The sequence below is a fragment of the Ostrea edulis genome, chromosome 10 (assembly GCF_947568905.1).
Source record: "Ostrea edulis chromosome 10, xbOstEdul1.1, whole genome shotgun sequence".
Lineage (NCBI taxonomy): Eukaryota > Metazoa > Mollusca > Bivalvia > Ostreida > Ostreidae > Ostrea > Ostrea edulis.
The window spans coordinates 31,375,594-31,388,232 of record NC_079173.1 but is presented as its reverse complement, the minus strand read 5'-3'; the positions used below and the strand labels follow the sequence as shown (position 1 = coordinate 31,388,232).

At 33.4% G+C, this 12,639-nt stretch overlaps 1 protein-coding gene across 5 annotated transcripts in view; it reads left to right on the top strand.

Moving 5' to 3' along the window:
* Nucleotides 1-12,639, top strand: part of LOC125648776 (uncharacterized) — a 235,422-nt gene that overhangs the window by 188,615 nt on the left and 34,168 nt on the right. For all 5 annotated transcript variants that reach the window (XM_056151082.1, XM_056151079.1, XM_056151078.1 and 2 more), the window contains 3 exons: nt 2,132-2,222; nt 3,472-4,693; nt 5,035-5,158. In XM_056151082.1, coding sequence (XP_056007057.1) covers nt 2,132-2,222; nt 3,472-4,693; nt 5,035-5,158 — 1,437 coding nt within the window. The remainder of the gene's footprint in view (nt 1-2,131; nt 2,223-3,471; nt 4,694-5,034; nt 5,159-12,639) is intronic.

Here is a 12,639-nt window from a genome sequence, read left to right as displayed (position 1 = left end):
TACTTGCTATCACGATATGTGTCATCACGAAACCTCTTCGACCAAACTAAAAGCTTTTTTGTGTGTATCCATTTTTGTACATATCATTAAAGGACACATCTCATGTTTTCAAAGTATAGAACATTACATGCATTTCGTCATCTTTATGCTTATAGTAATTAATTCTAATAGTTCGTTCGCCGAAATTTTGCGATAATTAACCACAATTCAGACTTAATTCTAAGCCCCGATTTCAAAAAGTCTAGTTAATTAGGTAGGTATTCACATGGTACAGTGACGTCACATGCGCCCTTCGGCTTGTGAATGTACTGAGAGATCTTATTAAACACTCAACTTTTAGGGGCCTAATTTATTTACCATGGGCAACATTTACATCGATGTTGATAAATTTTCCGAGTTTTATATGTTTTCGCCACCAGTGAACACAGTGTAAATAACCAAATAAAGAGAATAAAGCGTGTATGAAATCGGCAATAGTTCGAGTTCAATAAGGAAATAATTTTATAATTCAATTTAAAGTTAGGAAATGCAATATTCTATTATTTGTATAATTAAAAGTTCAATTATTTTGTATCTTTAATTTTTTTTGTAAATCTACCAGTTGGTAGATGTTACATTGTATCGTCGATTTATGTTGTTACAAGGTGAAGGTCAGTTGATCCGAGTGTGTATTGAATATTTGAAGAGCAAAACAGAATGTATGTTATAGGCCTACCAGTGCTTATAGCTTCGATATATCCATTTTCTCGCAGTTTATCATGGTCTTTGTCCAAGTGGTTTTTGAAAAGGTGACTGGGTGTGTTTTTTAAGGTAAAGTTCTTGCTCCAACAAAAAAATTATAGACGTCTTTTTTCTCGTACCTTCCTTCGAAAAATTGAAAAATACTCAGTCTAAATCCTTTCTACCGACAACTAGTACACCCGCGCACGGCACAAAACATCTTAATGCATTATTATTTACAAGCCGTTAACGTGATAATTGTTTTTTTGTCGATTAAATGTAATCTGTTTATGAAATGGCTAATAGATGTTTTCAAACCCGAGGGCACATATGACGTCACACATAATGGCGCGTAAACTAGCGAAAGAAAATATGCATATCGCAAGATTTGAATTTCACCGCTTTCAAACTCGAAAACTCCGCAAAATATTTCATTTAAAACACATTTAAAGTAGTTTTAGGCATAAAAAGAATTAATTTTGCTGAAAAAATGAAAAAGTTTAGAAACATGCGTTGTGTCCTTTAACTGTTGATGCATTATAGCAAAAAGTCGTAACACTGACTTCTATAATCACGGGAAAAAATTAAGAACATCGAAAATATATGAGTATCATATTTAGAAATGTATCGATGTGTCAGATCGTTGGTCTTGGGAGGGGGTGTCCTTCGTTGAATGAGATGTATTTAAGATATGATTATAAACCTTGATAAAATGATAAATATGAGTCTAGTCAAAACTATTTTGAAGGAGAACTAACACTGAACACCTATACAATTTTATGGTTGCAGACTTCAGCATTTATGATGTTTCCTCGTTCTGAGCGCTTCCTTCTCCAAATTTTCATAGGCTGATTCAAAACTAAAAATCGAACAGGCATATTTTATTTATTCAACAATTATCAAAACTTACTTCTTCTGTATGATCAAAATCAAGTATCGATGCACAACGGATTTTCTTCACATCAAAGCGAATTAACTTACATGTACCAAAGTGTGTCCACCATTTTACTTAAAGTTTTGCTATTTCAGGGTAGTTTTTAGAAAACGAAAGAATGTTTTAAAGATTCTATCATAGCTTACGAAATTCACCTCTCATATGACACAATATCGAAGGTGTAACAGTAACTCTGTAGCAAACGTTTCGAAGTTTATTGACAAGATTCATTGATTCATAAATATGATCACTGATCGTTATCGTGACCTACCTTCCTCACAAAAAAATACTCCCATCAAATATGATGTTCATTAACCAGTTGGTAATTATTGCATTGATCACTTTTTCTGGAATACAAGTGATATCCACACTTAAGGTTTTGCTTCGTTTTTCATGAGAAAATTTATACCATTCAATTGTTTCTTATTTAGATGTTTATGATGAAATATTTTATGGATTTATCTTATTTGGATATAGATTACATTCATTACTGGTTGAATACGATTCGAGTTCACGGGGGAAACTGTGAAAACATCATTCTCGTAGGAACTCACGGAGACAACAAAAGGTCGTATAATTTATACATTCTGTTAAAGTAGTAACCCTAATTTCAATATCTATGATATTTCTACTTTAGTACTTACGATATGTAAGACACTCGAAATATTTCAGTATTTTCTATGAAGATTACATTTCCTAACCACTAAATTGAGGTGGTTGGGGTGCACGGTAGTGTAGAAAAGTGAGGATGATGAACAGTAACTACTAAAAAGAATACAAATTTAAAAAACGAAAAACATTAACCGAGAATTTTTTTCTCAAGGAAGAATTCATTCAAAAGCATCCACATGAGAAAAACAAATTTCTTGTATTGAAAATAGATGTTGACAGCACACCAATAGCTCAAATTTAGGACAAATGGGTGACTTCAACTTCGCATCGTCAACTTCCCATCGTTATGTTTCAATTATGTAACACTCCATTACCACCTGCATATACATGTACACAGTGGATTTAAAGTGTCCCAAGTAAAGTACCAAGTAATAACAGCATATTCAAATTTTCTTCATAGCGTCGCATATTCTAGCAAACATCATTTATCAATATATATACAAGCATCGTATCACGTGAGAAAATCCCTCGATTAACTATTACGTCATCATGTTAGTGACGTATAACTATTTTTGTCTGCTAAACTTTCAGTTGTTTATCACCTCGGCAATGTGAAAGGTGCACTCAAATCATTTGCAGATTGGGCTTGATGTGTCGACATTGATATGATAAATTAAAAAAATGATACGGACCGGTACAATGTCCTCTCATATATAGCAATTTGCATAATCTCGACTCAAATACAGGGTGTTTTCCAAATTTGCTGCTAAATCTTATCCAAACGAGGCAAAACATCCTACCTTCTCTATCAAAATCCTAAATCTGCAACTAGTTACCTTTAGGAATATCCCTTGATCGAAATCAGATATCGTCATCTTTCATCTGTACCCAGTCAACATGTACACACAATTGATTTTCTTTATTCTCAATTACTATGCACATCGGAACAATTCCAAGGTGAGACTGTAATTCAAAGATTACTTTAGCGTACACTTTATATAAAACATGATACATATATTATGAATGAAAACTGAAAAAGAATCATTTGACAAATAGATTTACACATGTACGGCTTGAACACTGGCTGGATAACGGTAATTAATAGCGAGAAAATATGACATTTTCCCCGCGATACAACTATAGACCAGTACATCGTAGCGTACGTTTATATTGTGACGTCATATACTGTGATATACATATTTCAGGAGTGACTTCGAGTTAAAATACAAAGAATTACTGGCAACCATTCACGACCTCTTACCAGAGAAGAGATGTGAAGTCATAATGGATCTGTCCAGAAAAAGTGAAGAGGAGGATATCAAACTAATGCACATTAAAGCGTACATTTGCAAAGCAGTTTCAAGTTCAATGAGGAAATGTGTTCCGGCAAAATGGATGAAGTATGAAGACGTCTTTGAGATGATAAAATCAGAAAAGAAAACACCTGTGATTAGTATAGACGATCTTCTGGAAATGATTGATCACATGGAGATAGAAATGTTGGATGTTGAAATTCACGACATGCTGCATTATTTTCATAAAAATGGAAGCATTCTTTTCTTCAATATGGACAGATTGCGAGAAATTATCATTTTAGATATCCAGTGGTTTGTTGACTGTTTTAAACACATAATAACTGATCGGGAACACGCCAAAGAAGAGAATGGAATCGTAAACAAAGATGTCCAGGAAAAATGGAATCTGTTTTTTGAAAAAGGTTTGATGGATTCGAGCCTTTATAACAATCTGTTAAACGCCAAAGCTGCCAATTTGCCACAGGGACATCGAGAATTACTAGGAGAATATCTACAGAAATTGGGAATGATGCATCACATCGAGGGATTTGAAATTTCGGAACACAAGAAGATTAATGCTTGGTATGTTCCTTGTGTAAACACCAAAACATTTACCCCAAAGAAAGAGAAATACGGGGAAAACGAGGCATCACCCATTTTATGTTTCCGATTTGAAGATTATTTGCCTATAGATTTATTTGGAAGGATGATAGTTCTCTGCTTGAGTTCAGGAAAATGGTGTATTGTTCGTGGACATCTCTACAAGGAAGGTGCGCACATGCTTTATCGGGAAACAGATAAAAGCAAAAGTGATCCATTACAGGTTTACTTGTTCACAGCAAGAAACATTATCACGGTCCAAGTAATCAACAGATCAACAACAAAATTACAAGGAACGGGAGTTAGGAAGGAAATTCAAAATACCATTCAAGAACTTCTATCAAATTTCTATGCATGCTCAATGAATTGCGATATTGGATTTTTGTGCAGTAAAAATGAAGGTTACAAAGATTCGTCCATTGAACATTTCATATCATTGCCCTCCAAAGACAAATATTGTCATGTCTGTGAAAATGATGTCAAGCGTGAGGCGGAGCAAGCATGCGAATTTTGGAAAATTCTACACAAGGAAGTAAGTAAACCGAGCAAGGACTTCAAATGAAAAAAATCTTTCTTATCTCCAATTTGGCGCCAAAATGGTGAATAATCTATTTAAAACAAGAAGTTAGAAAATTATAAAGATATTTCATAACATAAAACATGTACAGGTAGTTAATTTTGAAAGTACATAGATATGAGATAAACAGATGAAAATAAACAGTGGGATAATGTAATGTCTTCGGGAGACATGGGGTCATTTTTAAAGCGTGAAGACAACGAACAGGGAAAGATAGAGGGAATATGAATCGGACAGAACATATGTGCCTTCCATTTATCCAAGTGCAAAACTTAACTTAATACATTTCATTTCAGGACTATACTCCAAATAAAATGGAATCAGTGGAAGGAGAAAGACAGTGGATTATCGCTTGTTGTCAGGCCTATCGGAAGGTCCGGGGGAAAATACTCTCTAATTTCAATGCAGCAAAAGACATGGGTATAGTCTCTCTTTCTCTCTGTCATAAAATTGGTTATAACATTAAATTTTCTCTCTAGATGCAATATATCTAAAACAAATAATCCTTTCTCATCAAGCAGATCATTGATAAATATTATATTCTTGTTGAGCCATTTACGGAAAAAGGTGACTTCTTTCCAATTAAGTGTTTCTATTAAACCAAATTGGCTGGGATATAAAATATCCACATGCATATAACTTCATGTTATCTTGAACATTTTGAAAGGCAAAGAATGTGTCTATCCAAATGGATTTTTTTCATAGGTGTATTTTTTGTTGATGTAATCTGACCCGGTTTGTAAAATAATATCAGTATTAATTCGCCGGTTTCGAGATACGTCCGAGTTATTTCTCTTGTACATAGTAGGTCGCGAAACAATTTTTTTACCTCCGGGAGTGAGACAAATATTCATCATTGCGTCGGTGAATGTACTCAGTAAGTTTCTCATACGCTGTTTGATCACCCTCATTCGACTGCTACACGGACTAAGTAAATGACAAGTATTCATGGAGTAATCAAATACATGAAATTTCTATTATATCACGTTATTTCGTTGGTCATAAGTACCATATCTAGGATATTACTTGCCAATATGATATTGCTTTTATGTTTCCACTTTAGTAAAACATTTCGATAGTATTTTGTATTTCCTACATTTACATATTTAAGGAGAAGCCGCTTTTAAATCATTTTATCGTATTTCTCACAGACTGTATGTCCAACTTGCCCCACTTAGGCATTCAAAGTTCCACTAAATGCACCTTCTATATAGAAGTGTTCGTATCTCGAAACTGGTGTATTGATTTACTCAATAGTTTTGTTCCAACTTGCATTTTTACCACTCATTAATCTTTTAATCCAGGATGGTTTAAGGCCTTGTATATAATTATTGATGTCAATTATATTTAATCCACCGTGTGAATATTCTTGTGCGATTTGTTTTCTCTTGATTTCGTCAATGATAAAATTCCAGAGATTTATACAAAATACTATATTTAGGTCTTTTATGAATTTATTTGATGGTGTAGGTATCGAGATACATAAATGGTTCATTTGGGAGATGATACGGGATTTTATTAGGGTAATCCTACCTTTAAGAGTGATATGTCTGTTGTTCCAATGGTTGGTAATAGCTTTGATTAAAAAAAAAACTGTTATCATAGTTGAGTTTGAGGATGTTATTTATGTCAACATTAAAATGGATACCTAGAAGCTTAAATTGATTTTTCCAATAAAACTGCATTTCTTGACATAAACTTTCATTGAGTATTTTTGCTACAAATCCATACTAATTGTGTTTTCGACAAATTAATTTTAAGTCCACAGATTGCATTGAAGTTGTTCAATTCCTCTATGTTGACTTCAAGAGACTTTTCAGAGCCATTTAGAATTACTACTGGGTTATGTGCATATTGATACATTAAGTATTCGATATCATCTATTTTAATACCATGAATGCTTTTTATTATTTTTTTTAAATTTATAAGCCAGCATTTCTGCGCATAATAAAAATGAATAAAAAGAGATTGGGTCACCATGGCGACAAAGTCGACCCTATTTAACAAGAGGCCCACAAGCCTCATCGGTCACCTGAGTACTCCCAAGGGCTATGAAATTTAGAGAGAAAAATCCTGTTCTGAATATCTAAGCTAAATTCTAACATTTAGCAAAAGTATAAAACAAGATGTGTTCTTCAATGTCCTCATTAATGCATACATTGATGAAAGGCTTCACATGATATAATAGGTGTATTAATATTAAAACATCAAAAGATATGACTAATTCGGACCATCCTAGAGTCAAAACCCAGGGTTGTGAAATTCACCATTTTTGTACATCTTTTCTGCTATTCCTTAGTTTGCATTTAGATTTTATACAGTATCAGCAAACTTACACATAAACACTATATACTAAGTTTGGACCCACCCTGGGGTTAAAACACATACCCCGGGGATCATGAAATGTCCAATGTTGGTAGACGCCATCCTGCTTTACATCATAATGCATTTACCTTTTATTAAACATGTGTAGCTCTAGAAAAAAAAAGGATTTTTGAAAATTGGTCAATGTTGGCCAGTTTTTGCCCCGATTCTAAGATTCCAGGGTTGCAGAAATCCTGAAATTTACAATTCATGTCCTCCTTGTTCCAAAGATGCTTCATACCAAATTTTAAAAAAGAAATTGGTATAGTAGTTATCAAGAAGTTAAAAATGTTTATTCTTCACGCATTTAATAACTGACCATTTTGACCCCATCCTGATTAAAAAAAAAAAAGTCCTTACCCCTGGGATCATGAAATTTACAATTTTGGTAGCAGCCTTTTTGCTTTACATCATAATGCATTTAGTTTTTTATTAGACATGCGCGGTTCTAGAGAAAAAGAGTTTTCAAAATTGGTCACAGGGGTGCAGGAATTTTGGAATTTACAATTCATGTCCCCCTTGTCCAAAAGATGCTTTATACAAAATTTAAAAATAATTGGTATAGTATTTATCAAGAAGTTAAAAATGTCTATTGTTCACACATTTAATAACTGTCCATTTTGGCCCCACAATGATACCAAAACCCCTATCCCCGTGATCATCAAATTTATTAAATTGTTTACACATAAACACTATATAGTAAGTTTGACCCCACACTGGGATCAGAACCCCTACCCCGGGGATCATTAACTTTGTATTGTTTGGTAGAGGCCGTCCTACTCTCAATCACCATGCATTTGGTTTTTCTTAAACATATCTGGTTCTAGAAAAGAATATGTTTGGAAAATTGGTCAATTTTGAGCAGTTTTGCCCCGCCCCTAAGGCCAAAGGAGTGCAATAATCCCGTAATTCTAAATTCAAGTATCCCGTGTTCCAAAGATGCTTCATACCAAATTTGAAAATAATTAGTATAGTAGTTATCAAGAAGAAGTTAAAATGTATATTGTTCACACACTTAATAACTGACCATTTTGGCCCCACTCTGATACCAAAACCCCTATCCCTGGGATCATCAAATTTTAATTTTGAATTTTGGTAAAAGACCACCTGTTCTTTCTAAATATCCATTTAGTTTCAATTTAGTATCAATTGCACTAAAGAAGATTTTATCTAAGTGTTTTACACGTGAACACTATATACCAAGTTTGGTCCCACGCTGGGATCAGAACCCCTATCCCAGGGATCATGAAATTTACAATTTTGGTAGAGGACGTCCTGCTCTACATCACCTTGCATTTAGTTTTTCTTACACGTGTGCAATTTTTTTAGAAGAAGATTTTTGGAAATTGGTCAATTTGGGGCATTGTTTGCCCCGCCCGTAAAGCCCCCGCGGTGCTAGAGTCCTGAAATTTTATAATTTATGTCTTCCTTCTCCCAAATATGCTCCATACCAAGTATGAAAAGAAATGGACTGGTAATTACCAAGAAGAAGTTAACAATGTTCAAGTGTTAACAGAGGACGGACAACGGACGACACACGACGGACGATGCACGACGTACGACGACGGACGACAACCAATTGCAATAGGTCATCTGAGTTTACACGGTGACCTAAAAATATCGAAAGGATTCCAGCTTTGGCGAGTGTAGATTCTATATTGTATTGGAAAGTTGCAATCCATGTTTGAATGGTTGGTCGAAAGTTTAAAAAAGTGCATCGCCACAGCACATGATACGCCCGTCAATCATTATTTAATTATCACAAAACAGAGAAGAGTGGATGAAAGAAAATTATGTCAAACTTTAATAGTAAAAAGATCTAAAATGATTTTTCCACTCATAATGCTATATGTACTTCTCTCTGCTGTAGTTTTTTAATGAAAACAAATAGTGCATTTTTATATTTTTTCAACTGGTAGTTTTGGATTGAAACAAATGCCAAATCTGCAGCTTTGCTCATTGTATATCTTTTTATTGCCACATCTTAATAAAACATCAAATTACTTATCATTAAAATATGCCTATATACACATTGCAACCATCTGTTCATCTTACTCAGAAATGACACTCTGCATGTTGGTTGCTAAGAAAAAAAAATTAAAAAATTATATTGTACAATGTCAAATTAATTTTGATAACTTCATTTTGAAAATAAAGGCTAGCCACCAAAACAGATCACTACTAATTAAGAGGCTTAGATTTCTTCTGCCCAATTCCCTAGAGATATAGATAACGCCTGCTTGATCAGAGATGCTCTACCAGAAGTGATTAAGACAGTCTTCTTACACTAAACCCATTAATTAATCTTATCAAAATGTCCTTGTCATGCTACCCCCATAGGACAAGTGGAATTTCTCTTGTTACTGTTAGAAACAAAAGAAACATTATAAAGGCTTAAAAAACTGTACAGTATATCTTAAAAAATATGTATTTTCTTGATGTAACATTTTTGAATAAGGTTACTAAAAAACCATTAGATCAGAAGGGATTGTACCCATTAAACATACACTTTTTTAAAAAAAATCACCTTAATTAAATGTCACAGTGACCCTAAAGTAGGGTGTGACACACCTTCTACTTAAGATGCATTATTTGACCAAGTTTAGTGATTCTAGGTTTCATAGTTTTGAAGTTATGAGTCGGACAGGGTTTTGCCATATTTGGTCATATCTTCTTAATTAAAAGTCACAGCGACCTGGTTTTAATGTGCGACGCACCTTCTACCCAAGATGCATCATCTGACAAAGTTTGATTATTCTAGGCCTCATAGTATTTAAGTTATGATCCGGACACGAAAAAGCTAACAGACGGACGGACAGACGGACGGACATGAAGGCCATAACATAATACGTCCCGTCCTAAGACGGGCGTATAAAAAGCTTAACATTTATGAATAAATTTCCAAGAAACAGTATCAAATGCTTTCTCAGAGTCAATCATCGAGAGAACCCCAGGGATGTCATTTTCCTTTGTGTAATGCATAAGATCATAAATCAAACTAGTATTCTCGCCCATATATCTGTCAGGTATGAATCCCGTTTTATCAGGGCTGATGAGACCTGATATATATTATGATTTCTTAGCAATACATCCAGCTCCAATTTTATAAACAACATTAAGGATGTTCTCTCCTGGTCTGAATTTTTTCAGAAGTATCAACCTTTTTGGATAAACCATTTTACATGTAACTGATACATCTTTATCAGAAAACATTTTAAAACATAAAAAAGAGTATGTTAGTGTGGATTTTAAAGAATTACAGCCCCTCAAAGTTGCCCCTTTGCTGAAACTAAATTTTTCATGAAAATCACCAATTTTCACAAGAAACACACTATAAAACAAATACTGCAGTATGAAGAACAGAATAATCTTCAATTTCTTTTTATTTCAAGAAAATTATGCATAATTGATTATTTCAAAAACTTTTAGATAAAATATATCACTAATTCTACAAAAAACTCAAAAATTAATTAAAAGGACTGATTCACGATTTTCCCCAAAATTTTATTTTTCGCTTTTGATGATCAAAATCTACTGTCCAATGTGTTTAAAAGGTTTCACATAAAAATTAAAGTTATACTTTATCACAGAGGCTCATTTTAGAGAGTTTATTTTTTGTTTTGTCAACAAAGATTGCAGTATGTTATTGTTTACGAAATTTTCAAAAGAAATGGATATCGTTATAAGTTTATTATATCTTTTACATTTCAAGCATTCTTTGGGTAAAATGTATCATCTAAAAGTAAACATTTGTGACTATGCAAAATTAAAATGCTTTATATTACAAAATTGATATTTCACTGGTTAGTTTGTATACATTAAAAGACCCGAGTCTTTGTTTACATAACAGATTTAAGACTAAAATATTGCTTTTATTCTTGCATTTAGAAGGTCAAAATTTTGGCTGTCAACTATAAATGAATTCTATTTTTAATGTTTAACATCAAAATTGCTAAATATTTTTCTCTCCAAAAATCGTAAACCAATCTCATTAACATAATTGGATAAAATATCACAAAAATTGGAAGACCTGTTTCATCAAAAAGTTCAACCTAGAGAGAATATTTGTATCAAACTTTTTCTGAAATTACTAATGTAGATTTGAATCATATTTTTGCTTAATTTAAATGAAAAAATGCGTGGGGTAGTGTATATTGGAACAAAGATTTGAACCATTCTGTGTCCCCACCCCCTTCTTACACTGACATACATTCTAAACAATAACACTATATCATTTGTTATAAAATGTGTATTCTTCAATTCATATTTAGAAGTTCTATATATTTATTTCATTATGCAAGGTGAAGATAACGAACAGTGATCAATCTCATAATTCCTATAAGCAATAAAAAATAGATAGTTGGGCAAACACGGACCCCTGGACACACCAGAGGTGGGATCAGGTGCCTAGGAGGAGTAAGCATCCCCTGTTGACCGGTCACACCCGCCGTGAGCCTTATATCCTGATCAGGTAAACGGAGTTATCCGCAGTCAAAATCAGTGTGCCAAGAACGGCTTAACAATCGGTATGAAACACGTCAGACAGCATTTGACCCAATGATAGGTTGTATTGACGAACTAGATCGTTATAACGACCATAGAATTTGCGAAATACTGACTTCAATCGAGAGAGTTGAAGCCCCTGTAATAAATAGTCAGAAAACAAATAATCTACGCATATATACAATACTAATTCATTTATAACTAAATAATGTATAAAACACATGCCCCGCATAGGCATTTTCTAATTTCCATGCACTGTGACCCTGATCTTTGACCGTCTGACCCCCAGATTGATAGTCATCTTCCTTTCTCTGTACGTATCCATATGTCCAAATTTGGTTTGAATAGAATACACAGTACTTGAGTTATTATCCAGAATTCAGTTTTAACAGTCAACTTCCATGTGGCCATGAGGAAGAAATCTGTACTTCCTGGTATTGTTTATCATATGATGACAGCACGACTCATCCCTCTCACTGTGGTTACTAAATGGATGTAGCTAAAAAGTAAACATTGGAACTCAATTTCTATCAATACTGTAAATTATTAACAATAGAACAGGGGATACTATTAGGTTTACCACCACACTGCTAATACACTAACTCAAATGTTTGTCTAGCCAGGGATAATTTTAATGCCTTGCTCAACAAATTGTTACTATAAAAGAATGTATATATGAATTTGATTGTGCATACATGACTGTTTATGAAATATATTCTGAAATTCTAATTTGCTTTTTTTTTTAAATGTGCAGTTTCAATACCCTATAACCAAATTTTAACATTAAAGTAAAACTTTTTGACAATTACACTTTGAAGGAATAATTAAAATAATTTTTGATAAAATAATTTGATTTTCCAGAACTGATCAGAAACAAATTATCGATCTATTAGTCCAATAAAAACATATCTATACATGTGTATATATAATCAACAAAATTATATTTTGTTTTAACTAATTTGTACACGAAGGGCAAACCATAATTCTTTAGATGGGAGAACCCCGCCTGCTTGTCTGTAATTTTCATTGTCTGC